Source organism: Marmota monax, unplaced genomic scaffold (genome assembly GCF_021218885.2).
Source record: "Marmota monax isolate L192 unplaced genomic scaffold, Marmota_monax_Labrador192_F-V1.1 WCK01_AAM20220418_F8-fsc00729, whole genome shotgun sequence".
Classification (NCBI taxonomy): domain Eukaryota; kingdom Metazoa; phylum Chordata; class Mammalia; order Rodentia; family Sciuridae; genus Marmota; species Marmota monax.
In genome coordinates this window covers 57,233-73,267 of record NW_026693654.1, presented here as the reverse complement: position 1 = coordinate 73,267, position 16,035 = coordinate 57,233, and the positions used below count along the sequence as shown (strand labels likewise).

The 16,035-nt window shown below is 42.9% G+C and overlaps 1 protein-coding gene across 1 annotated transcript; it reads right to left on the bottom strand.

Moving 5' to 3' along the window:
* Positions 1 to 7,801: 7,801 nt before the first annotated feature.
* Positions 7,802 to 15,800, bottom strand: LOC124103259 (msx2-interacting protein-like). The gene is given in 5 exon segments (XM_046459769.2): positions 7,802 to 8,961; positions 8,964 to 9,030; positions 9,033 to 9,258; positions 9,260 to 9,676; positions 10,016 to 15,800. Coding segments are annotated over 5 exon segments (7,545 nt in total). The 5' UTR covers positions 15,691 to 15,800.
* Between the last annotated feature and the right edge of the window lie 235 nt (positions 15,801 to 16,035).

The window sequence follows — 16,035 nt, the reverse complement described above, 5'->3', positions numbered from 1 at the left end:
TAATAATGTCTATTTCATTCTACTGTCCTTCCTTTCCCCCCTTCCCCTGCCCTCCCCTCCCATCACTTCTCTCTACCCAATCTAATGTGACCCACTTCTTTTTTTTCCTCACTTGATAATTCTTTTTTGATCCATGTGCTAAAAGTATGTTGTTTAGTCTCCAAATATTTTGGGATTTCACAGCTCTTTTTCTGTTTTTGATTTCTGTTTTTATTCCATTGAGGTCTGAGAGCAGACATTGTATTGTTTCTATTTTTTTTTTCAGTTATGGGGAATTTCTATTATTTTATAGTTGTTAAGGTGTGTTTTATGGATCAGAATATGATCTATCTTGGTAAATATTCCATGGGAACTTTGAGAGAAATGTATATTCATTCCATTGCTGGGTAAATTATTTCAATGTTAGTTGGATCAAGTTAAATGATGGTGTTGCTCAAGTCAAAGATATTCTTGATGATTTTCCTACCTGCTAAATCTGTCAATTAATGAAAGGGAGGTGTTGAAGTCTTCAACATTACTAGTGAATTCAGCTGTTTCTCATTGCAGTTTTTGTCTTATATATTTTGATACTCTTTTAAAATATATACATCTTAAAGATTATTGTGTCTTCTGGGAGAATTGACCCTTCCCTTTGTTATTATGGAATTCCCTTTTCATCCCTGATAATTTTTCTTATTTTGAAGGCTGATTTGTCTGAAACTAATAAGACTACGTCTGTTTTCTGTTAGATTAGTGTTAGAATAATACATTTTATACATCCCTTTATTTTTAGTTTATTTGTATCATTATATTTAATGTATCTTGTAGGTGACATTTAAAAAATTTTTTAAAACTTTTTTGAAATGGGGTCTTACTATGTTGCTCAGGCTGACCTCCAACTCCTGGACTCAAGTGATCTTCCTGCCTCCATCTCTTGAGTAGTTTGGACTGAAGGTGTATGTCATCATATCCAGCTAGCAATCTTGTTTATTTTATTTTTATTTTATTCGATCCATTCTCATAGTCTGTCTTTTAATTAGTGAATTTATTTAAATCACTTTAAAAGTGATTTTTAAAATGAAGTTATATATTTGGATTATAGCCATTATACCTTCAACAGTTTATTATTCATTGTATCTAGTCTTTATTTTTCTTCCCATTTTTTGAATTGATTTTAAACAAGACATTATATATATATATATATATATATATATATATATATATATATATATTGACATTCTATTTCATTTTCAGTTTCATGTATATTTACAATTATAGCATGAGGTTTTTATATACCTAGTGAAATGGTTTCTATAGTCAAGCTAATTAACAGCCATCATCTCATACAGTTACCTTTGTGTCTGGGTATGTGTGGTAAGAGCACCTAAAATATACTTTCTTAGCAAGTTCTCAACATAAATCCAATATTATTAACTATATTACCCATGATGTACATTAGATCTCTAGACCTATTCATTTTATGTAAATCCAGCTTTGTATCCTTTGACCTACCTCTTACCATTCTACCAACATTCATTTTACTCTTTGTTTCAATGTACACATTTTTTCCTCCAGATTTTACATATGAGATCACACAGTATTTTTCTTTCTGTGTTTGACTTGTTTCAGTTGTTTTAGCATAATATCCTCCAGTTTCATCTGTGTCATTTAAAACAACAAAATCTTCCTTTTTAAAGCATGCCTAATGTATGTGCGCATGTGTGCGTGCACACACACATCACAATATTCATCTCTTAGGGCTGCTTATGTTATTTACATATCTTAACTCTTGTGAATAATGCTGCAGAAAACATGGTTTCACAAATATCTCTACCAGATAAACATAAAGTCCATTTTGTTTGACATAAGTTTAGCCACCATATCTCCCTATTGGTTTCCACTACATAGAATATCTTTCAAGCTCTTCATTTTCAGTTTATGTGTGTCCTTAAGGCTAAATGAGCTTCTTTTATATAGCATCAGATGGATCTTAATTTTTAAAATTAATTCAGCTACTCTACATCTCACTATGGACAAATTTAATCTATTTATATTGAAAATAATTATTGATATGTAAGGACTTACTATTGCCATTTTGTTTTTTGTCTTGTAGTTCTTTTGATCCTGTTCTTATGGGCTGACAATTTTTTTAAACAAACATTTTATCTGACTCAGCTATCTCTTAGTTTATTTCTTTTAAAAAATTAGTGGTCACCCAAGAGTTTGTAATGTACATTTACAACAAGTTTATGCTACTTTCACATAATGCTCTACTGCTTCACAAGTAGTATAGGTACCCAACACTAAAGACTACCCATTTCCTTCCTCTTGTGACTATAACATTTCTGTCATTCATCTTTTCACTATTCCATATATCATAATTACTCAGTGTGGTAGGGGTGTTATTGTTATTTTTATGCCAATTACAAATAAAAGAATAGCCACATTTGTTTCTGGATATTCTAGGAATACATTGCCTAACTTTACCCAGTTTCTAAAGACTTTGTTTGAAGGCCCTTATACCTTAATTAATTAATTAGGTTGTCCTGGGGATTGCAGGAACCCACAGCCTTCCTTGTGACAGGCAAGCACTACTATAGAGCAATATCCCCTGCCCCCATTTACCCATTTTAAAAACAAACATTAGAATGGCAGATAGAGGGATGTTCCATTTCCAATTGCTCCACGGCAATGGGAATAGTTTCTCAGTGAGGTGGGTGACAGGGGGAATTCACTGAAATTCAGGATCAGGCAGTCAGAGTTTCTTAGAAACTCAGAAATTTGGGTGCATTGGACAAGGAATAAGAAAGAGTATGTTAGAGCCAAACCTATTGCAGCAGCAGCAGCAGCAGCAGCAGCAGCAGCAGCAGTGCTGGTTTACCTCAGAGGGGAGGGATAATACAAACAGAGAGAAACACAACTGACAGATTTGGCACAGAAAAACCTGTACATCCGAAAAGCAAATAGAACTTAACTGATGCAGACGTTGCACAGTGAACTGTGTTTAAAAAGTGTTTTGTATTTCTCAACTGGAAAATGGAGAGCCATCCTGAGGAGGTTACACTTCATCTTGTTGCTTTTGGAACTCATAGCAAACACTGCTATACTGCCCTGGCAAGCACATAACATGTGGCCTATGGTGTTCCTAGCACAATATGTTTGAAAAAGGCACAAAGAAGACTGTAGTCAGGGAGATTCAAGTCAGAAAAAATAAAGGGGAGCCAACTTGTTTTTCTTTGGGGTCTGACAGCTCATACAACCAGCTGAAGAGGGCCAGAAAGCTGAAGAGAGTGGCGTGAACACACTCAGTGACTAAATGAGGGAGCGTTGTGATTATGAGTAGCAGAGTGTGTGGAGGACTGGTTCCCATGCTCTGCAAGTAGAATTCTTGGGACGCTCCTGGGATCCAGACTCCCAATCAAGATTGGCATCTGCCAGAACCTAGAGGTGTGTTGATCTAATCCCTTCAGAGCAGATACCACCTAATGAAGCCCGTAAAAACCCATAAGACCTAGGCTCCAGTCATTGGAACTCCGCACACAGAACTCTTCAGTAGCCCTGTCCTGGGAGTGCATCCATCTGGGCTGTCCAGACAAAATTTCAAAGAGTACTTTTCATTCCATCCTACCTTATATAGGTGAGAAGGAAATGTTGAAAGTCAGATTTAGGCCACTCCAACTAGCAGATTGGTGAGCAACACAAAAAGGAGAAGAGGTTAACAACCCCAGCCCTTGCTCTGCCTGCTACTCTCTCTCTCTCTCTCTTTGTCAGTACACAGCCCAAGAAGAAACAGAAAAAAGGGTAGTTGAGCATAGGTAGTGACCATCCATTCATTTTTCTTTAACTGTTTTATTCATCTCAATGGAGAAAATCTTTTAATTTTTCAGTATGAATCTTTTCCATTTTTTGTTCTTGCTGTGCTGATTGGCTTGTAGATATCTATATATATGTGTGTGTGTATATTACATATATGTATGTTATATATATATATATATATATATATATATATATATATATATACACACACACACACACACACACATTCACACACACACATATATTTCTCATATTTAGCATTTTTAAGATGTAGTCGTTTTTCTTTTTTGAGGGTTAGGGCTTTTGATCTATCTATATATTTTTTGTTTTGTTTTTGTTTCTTTTTCTCTCCATTCTTGTCCTGCTAACACGAAATTTTCTTGTTCTCTCTCTACTTTTTCTTCTCCTCCTTCCTTATAACCATCACTGGATACATCTTATCTGCATTCTCTGTTCACAATTTGAACATTCTAAACTCTCTTTATTCTATCATATTTTCTTTTCTCTTAATGAACTGTATTTTTAACATCTTTTAGAACTATATGGTTTGTATAACTCCTGCCCCCAACATTTATGTTGTTGTGATTCTTACTACTATGGATGACAGAGTTGACACCTGCTGTTTATATTAATTCCAGATATAGTTCATGGTTATTTACTGTTTTGGCTGTTGACAATTGTTGAACCCATCATTCTTGTTTCTGTGGTAGTGTTGTAGATATCATAGTAGGCACCAGGTATTTATTTATTTTTTCAGATTTCAGTTTCTTTTTTTAAAATTTTTCTTTAGTTGTACACAGCACCTTTATCTATCTATTTATTTATTTATGTGATGCTGAGGATCGAACCTAGTGCTTCACATGCAAGGCAAGTGCTCTACCGCTGAGCCACAACCTCAGCCCCTTTCCCGCTAAGCCACAACCTCAGCTCCTCACAAGGCATTTATTTTAATGCTGTATATTGTTTGCTTCTCTGTGTGCTATTACTTGTTTCCCTTTTTTCTGTGAGGTTCAGCTAATACACAGGGACACTGAAAGTTCACAGGGAAGAGATTTTGATACTGAATTAAACTCAGCCAAAAGAAAGCACACTTTGCTCCACACATAAATTAACCAAACTCAAACTACAGCTATACTTTTCTACGAAGAAGAGAAGAGACTAAAACCCAAAGCTCCAAATAGAAATCTCTATGGGTGGGTTTTCAGTCTCACTATGGACATCCACTTCTACAACAAATAACAACAACAATGACACAGAATTACCACAAAGCCTGAGAATACCACACCTGTGGGGGGGGGGTCTCAATCTAGATTACTCTAGGACAATTTGGCAAGGGAAAGCTGTGGTCCAATCATAAGCATGAAAGATATATACATCCCAACAAATGCATAAACTCTGACACAGGAATACAAGAAATGTGAAAAAACAAGGGATAGTTAACTGGCAACTTACCCCAAAGATATTGAAATGGATGAAATATCAGATTAAGATGTCAAAAGAATGATTATAAAAATAATGAATTCCAAGAGAACACAGAAAAATGACTGAATGATTTAAGGAAGTCAATATGAATGAGAAATTCAGTAAGGAGAAAGAGATTTTAAAAAGAACCAATTAGACGGGGCTGGGGCTGTAGCTCAGTAGTAAAGCACTTGCCTTGCATGTGTAAAGCACTGGGTTTGATCCTCAATACCACATAAAAATAAATAAAGATACTGTGTGTTCATCTACAATTAAATAAATATTAAAGAAAAAATGAACCAATTAGAAGTCTTGGAAATGAATGACAGAATAAATCAAGTACAATATTCAGTTAAAAGTCTCTTTAATAGAGTAGACAATGCTGAAGACAGAATCTCAGAGATGGAAGACAAAGTGACTGGCCTTGAACATTTAGAGAGTATTAAAGAAAATAAGTAACCCTAACCATAATGTACAAGAACTCTGGAACAACATTGACACTAAATTTAAGAATCAGAGAAATTGAAGGGGGTGTGAGATGAAGACTCATGTCATGGATAACCTCTTTAAAGAAGTAACAGAAAAATTTCCAAGCTTTGAGAATGAATGGACATTCAGCTACAAGGAGGCATTTAGAACCTTAAATAGACAAGGAAAAAAAAAAAGAACTTCTCAACAATACATCATAATTAAAATGTTTAACATACAGAACAAAGATAGAATTTTAAAAGCTTTAAGGGAAAAAACATCAGGTCACATAAAGAGGCAAGCTAACCAGAATTACTTCTGATTTCTCAGCAAAAATTCTGAAAGGTTTTGGAATGATGTGTTCCAAGTCCTGAAAGAAAATAATGTCAACTTGCTGTGACTTGCATGGCTGAACCTTTAGAAAACCAAAAAGGGGTGATATGGAATTAAGAAAAACACACAGATATTGAGAGAAAGCTGGGATCAGATAGAACACTGCTGTCTGATGGAGAAAGAGTGACTGAAGAGCTGGCCCAGCAAATTTGTTTATTTTATAGGTTCTCATCATCAAGAAGTTAAAGACTATAGAGGTATTGTTTTTTTCGAACTAGAAAGTTACCGGGCTACAAACATTCTTGGAGCTATTTCACTGTTACAATGCTTGGAGCTTCCTGCAGCACTTAGGAAGCCCATTGTCTAAAGTTAATGTTAAGCAGGCAGGTTTGGAAGTAGCAGCACTGGTGAAACATTGTGGTTTTCTTGACATACTCAGAAATCCTCTATTCTCTGGAGCTTTGTGTCTGAGATCAAGGACAAAACTGATAAGACTCTTTCACAGAGCCTCTTCAGGCTGGCCATCACCATAGCAAGTTGGCATCCCTTGCACAGAAACATTCCCAGATAGTAGGCACACCACAGCCATGAATCAACCATGGACTCCCAATCTGAGTCATCACTGTCCACATCAACCAATATTGCTATATCTAACAAAGCATCCTTCAAAATTGAAAAAGAAATAAAAACCTTTCAAGGTAAGAAGAAGCTAAATGAATTCATGACTACAAAGCTGACACTACAGAACTTATTTAAAGAAATACTGCCTACAGATGAAATAAAAAGTGAACAAATCTCATTTGAAGAGTAGCTAAGTAAATGAGAACGAGAACTAAATTACATATTGTAAATCAAAGTGGTAAGATTTAATAAACATCTCTCTAAAACAACAGTTAATGTGAATGATCTTAACTCTCTAATTAAAAGATAGGCTGGCAGAATGAAAAAAAAAAACAAAAAACAAAACAAGACCCAACTTCAGGTTGCTTGCAAGAGATTCATGTTACAGGAAAAGGCAACCACAGTAAAAGAATAAAATAGATATACCATGCCAATGCAGCCTGAAAACAAGCAGGAGTAGCTACTCTCATATTCTAACAAAGCAGAATTCAAAACAAAATTAATCAAAAGAGGAAAGATCATGTCCTATTGATAAAGGAAACTATTCAACAAGAATATATAATGATAGTAAATACTTATGTCCCCAATGTGGGTGCATCTAATTATATAAAATTAATACTATTCAAATTAAAGACTCAGCTCCCAGTACAATAATGCTGGGTGATTTCTATATTCCACTCTCATCAATAGGTAGTTCATCCAGATATAAACTCAGTAAAGACATTTTGGACCTAAAAATATGATAAATCAAATGGAATCAACATACATCTTTAGAATATCTAACATCACTTGAATATAGTTTCTTCTCAATGGCTCATGAAACCTTCTCCAAAAGACCATATTTTAGGCTGCAAAACAACTCTTAGTGAATACAAAAATAATTTTTATAATTCCTTGCACCTACTTAGATCATAATGGAATTAAATAGGAAATCAACACCGAAAAAAAAATTACAGAAACTACATAAACTCATGGAGATTGAATGACACACTTTTGAAAGATGAATGAGTAAAGAATAATTCAGGGGAGAAATTTAAAAATTCTTAAGTTCAAATAAGAATAATTATATAAAATACAAGAACCCTTGGGGCACCATGAAGGCAATTCTAAAAAGAGTTTGTAACTATGAGTGCCTGCATAAGAAAATCAAGAAGATCCCAAATGTATAACCTAATGATGCATAACAAAACACTTGAAAAAGGTAGAAAAAACGAATTCTACTATGTGGAAGCTTTGCTACAGTCACAGAGGGAATTGTGGGCAGGGGTATGCTCGAGTCGCTGGGCGGAGTCACTGGGTCACTTTCAATGATTGCATGTACCTTGAACCTGGCTTGCGCCTCCTCATCCACGGGTGCTGGCTGGGCAGGGGTAGGGAGGTCTGGGGGCGCGGGCGCTTTGGTTGGAGTCTTCTCCTCAATGCTGCTTTCCTGGGCTGGACTCTCGGGAGGTGGAGTCTTGCTTGGGTCGGAAGCACATGCCTGAGGAGGGGGGGACTGAGGCTTTTCACTCTGCTTTTCCTCCTGTGGGGGTTCTGGGGGGCGTTCGGGTGTCCCCTCATCTGCTGCAGGGCTCTTGCTTGGAGCGGGGACTGGCTCGGGGTCATGGGTTTCCGCAGCAGCACCTGCCTTCTTGTTTGCGTTGCGTTTGCGGCGAGATCGAGTTGTCTTCTGGCGCCCTTTGTCCTTACCAGTGGGAGCAACTTCTGGTTCCTTTGACCCTTTGGCTTCCTGCTCCGGTTGGGAGGGCTCACTGCTGTTCCTTCTGACTTCCTTTGCATCTGCTGGGCTTGCGGAGGGGTCAGGGGCACTGGCTGGTGGCCCTGAAGACTCTGTAGCGGCCTCTGTCTCCAGGATGCCAGACACAGCCTCATGGGTCTCGGGCTCCACGCTCTGCTCTGGGGGCTGCAGGTCTGCCTGAGATTCTGCAGGGTAAGGGGGAGGTGCAGGGAAGTTTTCTGGCTCCCCAGGAATGTCATTGATGATGGAGCCAATGGATGCAGCCAGTTTGGTTTCGCTCGCCTGGTGCGCAGGTTTGTCCCTGTCCTCTGTGGCAGGGCCCTGGGATGCACCTGCGGCTGCCGCCTTGAAAGCACTGGCAGAGGTCTCGGTGAGCTTTGCGATATTCTCCACGGCCTGCTCGAGCTCCATCTGCTTGGCTAGCTGCGTGGCTTCTGGGGCAGACACGTTTTCCTTCTCCGGTTCCTTGCTGGGTTCAACTGGATCATTTTTCAGCTGGGATGAGGGGCTACTATCCTTTTGGGGATTCTCACTTTTCTGGGGGAGACTGCCGCGATTCCGGCTTCCCTGTCCACGGCCTGCACTGTAGCCCCCTTGGCCACGGACTGACGGCCGTGTCCATGGTTTTCAAATGTGCAGATCTGTCCACTGCTGACCTAGAGTTCCGAGATCTTCCTCTCTTTGATTTGGAATTTTTCTCAGGGGCTGTTTTTTTCTCCACCACTTCAACTGGGGGAGTCTCAGGTACATTTCTGTCTGTGTTGCTTTCTTTTCTATCCCGTTTCTGTTCACTTCCTGCTTCTTCTTTATCAGCCTTGGCCTTGGTGTTATTTTCTTTAGTTCACCTGGGGACTTGCCTCAGTGGCAGCCTCGGCATCAGCTTTTGGCTCGCTCTTCCCCCTTTTCCCCTGGGGGCCGGCTGCTGCTGCTGACTTTTGTGACCTCCGGGACCTCCACCCCTCGGTGGGCCTGGGAGTCTCCGCGGGTTCCTTGGCCTCGTGCTCCTGGTCCTCCTCGGCTCGGTGGCGTGTCTTTGGAGGCCTTCCCCTGCGGGGCGTGGTGGGGACCACTGCGGCCTCCTGAAGCTCTCGCTCCAGGCGCTTCCTGGTCATTCGCGGCGGTTGTTCAACAGGCTCTTTGACTGGAGAGCGGCTGTCGTGGTCACCCATGGTGGCATAGACACTCCTGACATTCCGACGCCTTGTGCGGCTCAGGGGCAAACTTGGCTCAGGGTGCTCCGGGTCCGCTGCAGAGTTTTTTTTTTTTTTTTTTTTTGGAGTTTACTGATTTTATTTTCTTAAATACACAACAACAGAATGCATTACAATTCTTATTAAACATATAGAGCACATTTTTCATATCTTTGTAAATAAAGTATGTTCACGCCAATTTATGTCTTTATACATGTACTTTCTTTGCATTACAATTCTTATTACACATATATACCACATTTTTCATATCTCTGGTTGTATATAAAGTATGTTGACACCCAATTTGTGTCTTCATACATTAACTTTGGATAAGGATGTCCATCACATTCCACCATCCTTGCTAATCCCCTGCTTCCTCCCTTTCCCTCCCACCGCTGCAGAGTTTTTAGAAGCAGTCCTCGTGATCTTCTCCGCCTCCATCTTCAGTTCTAACAGCTTCTGTGCCTCTCCCCGAGGGGAGCCCGCCCGCTTGAGCTTCTCCCGGTCTATCCTCTCGCTCTTCCTTGTGACAGGCTTCTCCACCACACTGGCTGCCACTGCCTGAGCAGGGGCCTTGGAGCGCTTGCTTTTGTTTGGCTTTTTATCTTTTGCAGCAACTGGAGGATCAACCACTACGCCTTCAGAAGATTGAGGCTGAACCTCAGGAACAACTTCAGCATTTTGGTTCGTATTAGCCTCAACATTTGCTGCTGCGTCCGGCTTTTCTGCTTTTGGCTCGTGGGTGTCCTCAGGCTTCTGAGTCAGTTTGGACAGTGGCTGGGTACTGTCTGGTTCCGGATCCACATTATTCTCTACTTGGGAAAATGAGGTGCCAGGAGTCAGCGGCTTGGTATCCAGGTAAGGCAGCGGGGCTGCGGGTGGACCATCTTCGGCTGTGAGGGGCGCCACAGTGGCATCTTTACTGGTGTCAGCTCCAGGAGGCAAGTCTGCCTGCTCTGGTTGCTCCACAGGGACAGGAGCCACTTCAGCTTCGGGCTTTGCTTCTTCTGAGGGGGTGGCTGGCTCCACGCTCTTCTCTTCTGTCACTGAAGGCACCTCCACTGTTCTCTCACTGGTCGTCCTCTCTGGGGCTGATGATGCCAATTCTGGAGCTGCAGGCGTGACACCAGCAAGCCCTGCTGCACATGGAGTCCTCAGTTCTGGCTCTTTACTCTCAGAAGCAGATTCTGGGGTCTTGGGTTGATTCTCTGCATCTTCCTGTTTCTCAATCTCTTTGGGTTTTTGGTCTTTTTCTTTTTCTTTCTGTTGCATTCGTGTAAGCTCCACGAATTTGCTGTGGAACAGAACCACAGGCTCCTGCACCGAGTCACTGGTGCTGTTCCTGCCGTCAGATGCCTGCCTCCCGTATAACCTGCCAGAGATGAAGTCAGACTCTTCATCTTTCCTCTCTAGATGCTGCAGTCGCTTGGAATCTTGTTCAAAGATTGAGCTGTGTAAAAAACGAGAGGCAAATAATTCTTGCCTCTCCTGTTCCTCTTCTTTATGATCATCTTTTTTATCATCCATTTTCCCTTCTGAATCAGTCCTGATCTTCTTCTTTTTCAGGTACCAGGACGGAATAGGCCTTGGAGCAGAGTCAACCTTTTCTTTATCTTTGTTGTTTCGAAAGTTAGCAAATCGGGAGTCCCAATCCAGAAAGGACCAATTTTCTTCTCGGGATGAAGAGAGGGATTTAGCTCTTTCAAGCAAAGCTTTAGTGTCTGGTGTGATTGTCTTATCCAACGCAAAAGAATAGAATTTGTTCCTTTCTAAAGAACTAGAGAGTCTTTCATCCCACTCACGTAGTTTGTCTTCTCTGTCCCTCAATAAAAAAGACAATCAGGAACCTTCATAGAGTGATGAGGCTCTGGGGGAGTGGGATTTGTGTTCACCATCTTCATCAGAATCAGAAGGCACCTCGCCAGGTTCCAAATCTCGTACAGACCTCTTTCGCAGGCTGTCTCTCTTAATTATGCTATTTGGGAAGCTCACAACAAATCTGCTGGCATCTTGTTTCATTTGACAGTCCCAATGGTTTAGTTCATCTTCAGAATTCAAGACAGATAGTTTTAGTTTGGCCATATCTGCCATCTGTTCTCTCCTGCTAGAATCATAAGGATTAAATTTTAAGGACTCCTCTCTCACTGTTATATTAGAGTAAGGGAGACTTTTTTCATCTACTTTAGGAGACCCTTTTCCTGACATTAGCCTAGGAGAGCCTAGGGGATCTTCATCCTCATGGAAGGAACCATGGTGGACACTGGGAGAACAGCCTGTCCTTTCGGAATCCTCACTGATTTGGTGTGAACTCCTGTAATTCCACTCTCTCTTGGTGCAAATATCAAAATTAACATGATCCATCCTTTTCTTTTTGCTGGGAGGAGAATCATCAGTGACATCCTGAGGAGGTTTGCCTACCTCATGAACAAGGCTGTGTCTTTCATATTCATCTACATCTTTCTTTGGACTGCCAAATTTCTCAGACTTGGCTATTTCCATTTCCATCTGCTGTTTTCTACGACTCTGCTCCATTTGTTTTCGGTAGCTCTGTGTGTGATCAATGTCAATGCCAATTTTTTCTTCAGGATTAACTGGATGTGGCTTTTCCTGGCCTGATCTCCGCTCAGGTGTTTCATCACGAAGACTGCAGTAGTTTTTCCTGACATCCTCTCGCTCTGGTCCTTGATCATCCAAGAGCTGCAGGTGTTTGAGCTGTGGTTTTGATGGGGTGGGCTTCTTTGACTGGATTTCTTGGTTTTCCACAGATTCACCTACTGGTTCTCCCAGTCTTGTTTGTAGGTCTGAGCTGGGCCTTGAGCCAGACCCCACAGAAATACTGGCAAGCTCTTGAAAGTCTCTGGGGCTGGGAACAGTATTAAGTCTGTCCAGCTTGATTTTTTTAGATTCTCTTTTAAGAATCTCTTTTCTCACAGGCTTTCTTTCAGTCTCCCCCTCCCTCATCAGAAGGATGCCTCTAGATGATACGTCAGACTGCTTTTTTAAAAGCACCCGAGCATCTTCCATCTCAGGACTGCTTTTCTTGACTTCTGGTTTTTGCCTTTCTGCTTTCAAACTGGAATCTGCAAAGCTCCTTTTCCTGGCTTCCAGCTTCTCTAGCTCCGCAGCACTCATGCCATCAGCAGTCTGCTCGGGCTTGAGGTGCTTCCGAGGTCTAGGCCTGCCTTCCTTATCTACCACCTCGGTGTGACTCAAAAGCACTTTTTCCTTTGGCACTTTCACTCTGGCAGGTTCCAGTTTAGACAGGTCGGATTTTGCAGGCTCCATCTGAGAGGCCTGAAGTTTCTGGTCTAATGCAGAAGATTTGCCAGCATCGTTATCCAGCCTGGACTTGGGCTTCTCCAAGGGAGTGTGGTCGATGACCTTGCCCTCCTTGTCTTTCACTCGAGTCAGGACCACGCAGGGCATGAGATCCAGGCGGTTCTTTGCTATCCCATCTTTGTCGGCCTTTTCTCTGCTCAGTTTATTGGAACTCCTTGGTTTTTTGGGCCTCTGTTCTCGCTCATTTTCTTGGTCTGTTTCTGAAGACTGAGAACTAGGGGAATGGACTTTTCCTTTTCGTTTCTGCTTGTCGGTTTTGTCCTTTTCCACTTTTTCCTTCCGTATTAAGCGCCTCTCTCTGTCCACTCTCTCAGGGTCAAAAGTCCGCTCTTTATTTGTCTTTTCATTTTTGGCATAGCGCTCCAGACGACACTTGTCCACTTTATCGTACTGTGGTGGGGAGAGGGAGCTGCAGCTGCCACTCCGGTCTGAGGACCGGCTGTAGAGTCTCCTCTCAGAATCACTGGGCAGCCTCTCTGCCTGTGAGGGAGACGCACCAGGGCTCTGAGGCCGTTGCAAGTGCACTGGACTCTGGCTCCGCTCTATGGGCCTCCTCTCATGGTCTCTGTCACGCTCAGACTCAAATCTTTCGCCTTCTCTCTCCCTTTCCCTTTGCCTGTAACTGTATTCCCGAATATCCTGGTCATAAGGATCATTCCTGTAATCCCTGTATTCCCGAGGATCGTCATAATAGCGTGACTCATAGTAGTCCCCCTGGTATGTCTCCCATTCTGAGTAGAATTCTCTTCCTCGAGCTGGGTAATCCCGCCTGGAGTCCTCTGGATATGTGCCTGGAGTGCGAACACTCTCGTAGTATGTCTGATCTTGGTTATAGTCATAGGATCCCCTTCGTTCTTCTCTCCTTTCTGTTAACATCTCATAGAAGTCTCTGATATCCTGACCAGATTTTTCCATGCAGTGATAAAATGCCAGCTGACTTTCTCAATTTGCAAAATCCACCTTAATTTTATTCCCACCGAGTTTCCTCCCCTTGGTCTCTTTTACAGCTGCTTGTGCATATTCAATCTCATTGTAAAGAACTAGGGCCATGCCTTTCAAACGGTCAAACACCACCTTCACCACAGGCCCATATCGGCAGAAATGTCTTGTTAAATATTGATCCGACACATTTGAAGAAAGCCCATCCAACCACACGCAGTTTGTAGGCATGCTCTTTCCAAAATCCAGCTTGAGGCGATTATTTCCAAGGTACTCCCCATCCATCTTCTTAATAGCTTTACAAACACTGGCAATGTGACAGTATTGCAAGAAGGCATATTGAGGAACTCCATTTACTTTCTTGATATCAATATCCACAATTTCTCCAAAGCGCTGGAAAATATTTCGAAGGACATGATAAGTAGTGGTTTTTTCAAGGTTGCCAATAAAGAGAGTTCTTGTTGCTTTGGGGTGAAATTCATCTATCCTTTCATCCAAGGGACAAAATTCATTTTCACTTTCTGTTTCTGGCCCTATCCACGCTGTCACTTCAATCTGCATGCCAAAGAACAGTTTCCCTTTAGATGCAGTCAATGCTTTTTCTTGGTCCTCTTGCTGCCGAAAGAATACCAGACCATACCTCTCTTCAGAAGCTCCATGTATCTGCACTGAGGTCACCTTGCCAAATTTCTTAAATTCATGGAAAAGGCCATCTTTAAGGCTTGTATCTGTAGAGCGTACTGGAAGATTCTGAACCTTGATCCCAAAACTTTTACGGGGTTCATCTTTTTCCAGAGATGAAAGCAACTGGGAAGTGGGTGCTGGGACAGCTGCAGATTGAACTGATCGGGCTGGAGAGTCATCACTTGAACTGCTGCTGGAATCACTGCTAGCATGTGTGAGGCTCTGAGTTGAATCCCCAGCACTGTCACTGCTGGTACTACTGCTGCTGCTGATTGAATCACTACTGGAGGATCTGCTCCTAGAGCCGCTGCCGCTAGGGGACCTGGTGGGTCTAGACGCTTGGCTAGCCAGTCTCTGAGGAGACTGATTCCTAGACTGGGACGAATGTGGAGAGCGACTCCTGCTGTGCTGGTAATTCCGCTCTGGCCTTCTGCCTCTTACCTCCCGGGTAATATCATCCCTGTAGATATCCCTGTGTACCACACTGGGCAGTGTAAACTGCTCCCGAGCCCTAGGTTCGTATCCGGGGTCATGAGCATCAAAGCAGTTTGGACTTCGACTCCGAGAAGTATAATAGAGCCCATGTTGTAAAGTCCCCTCTCGAGGATCTCTGTAGTAATCCTGATCATAATGTCTTGTCCGATCAAATGCTCCTGTCCCCCGTTCATGGTGTCCATAGGCACTATGTTCATAAGCATGCTCCCTGTTATCTGAAGCCCCATCAAGTCTCCGCTCATAACGTCCTTCTCGTGCATGAAGTGATGGTGGAGGGCCGTAAGCAGGCCCTCCACCACCTCCTCTGAACCCAGACACCTCTCTACTACGAGATGCTATGGAAACTGTATCATCCAAATCCCGAGCAGCACTCGGAATGGTGCCTGGTTCATTATAATCCGCGCGTAGGTCTCTATCTCCCATTTTGTTGACAGAGTTGTGAGCTTTCTGTGCACTTTTGATGTCCACAAAATCCACAAAGGCAGCCACTCCTCCTTCAGATCCCCTCTTAGGGAGAATTTTGACACTTTCCACGCGGCCATATCGTTTGAAATGCTCGATGATCTTCTCCTCCCCCACGTTCTCGGGTAAGTTGCCCACCCAGAGGTGCCTGGTTTCCCGGACCATGCTGGGCGGCGTGCAGGCGACCGCGGTGGCTGGTTCCCCCTCGCCGGCTTCGTAAGAGGCCGTCAGCGCCGGGAGGCGGGCGCCGGGGCGGCGGCGGCGGCTCCTCCGGCTCTCCCGGGTGCAGAGACCATCCCTCTCCCCCAGGTTCTGCCTCGCAGCTCCGCTCTGCCGCCACCACACACCCGAAGCCGACCCCCGCGCTCCGGCGGCGCATGCGCGCGGGCGGCTGCGGGCGGCGGCGGGCGGGGGGAGCGGGGGAGCGGGAGGAGGGGCGAGCGGGACCCGGGCTGCAGCAACTACGACGGAGCTGGCGCTGTGGCTGCCGGACGCTTCCCATCGGAGCGC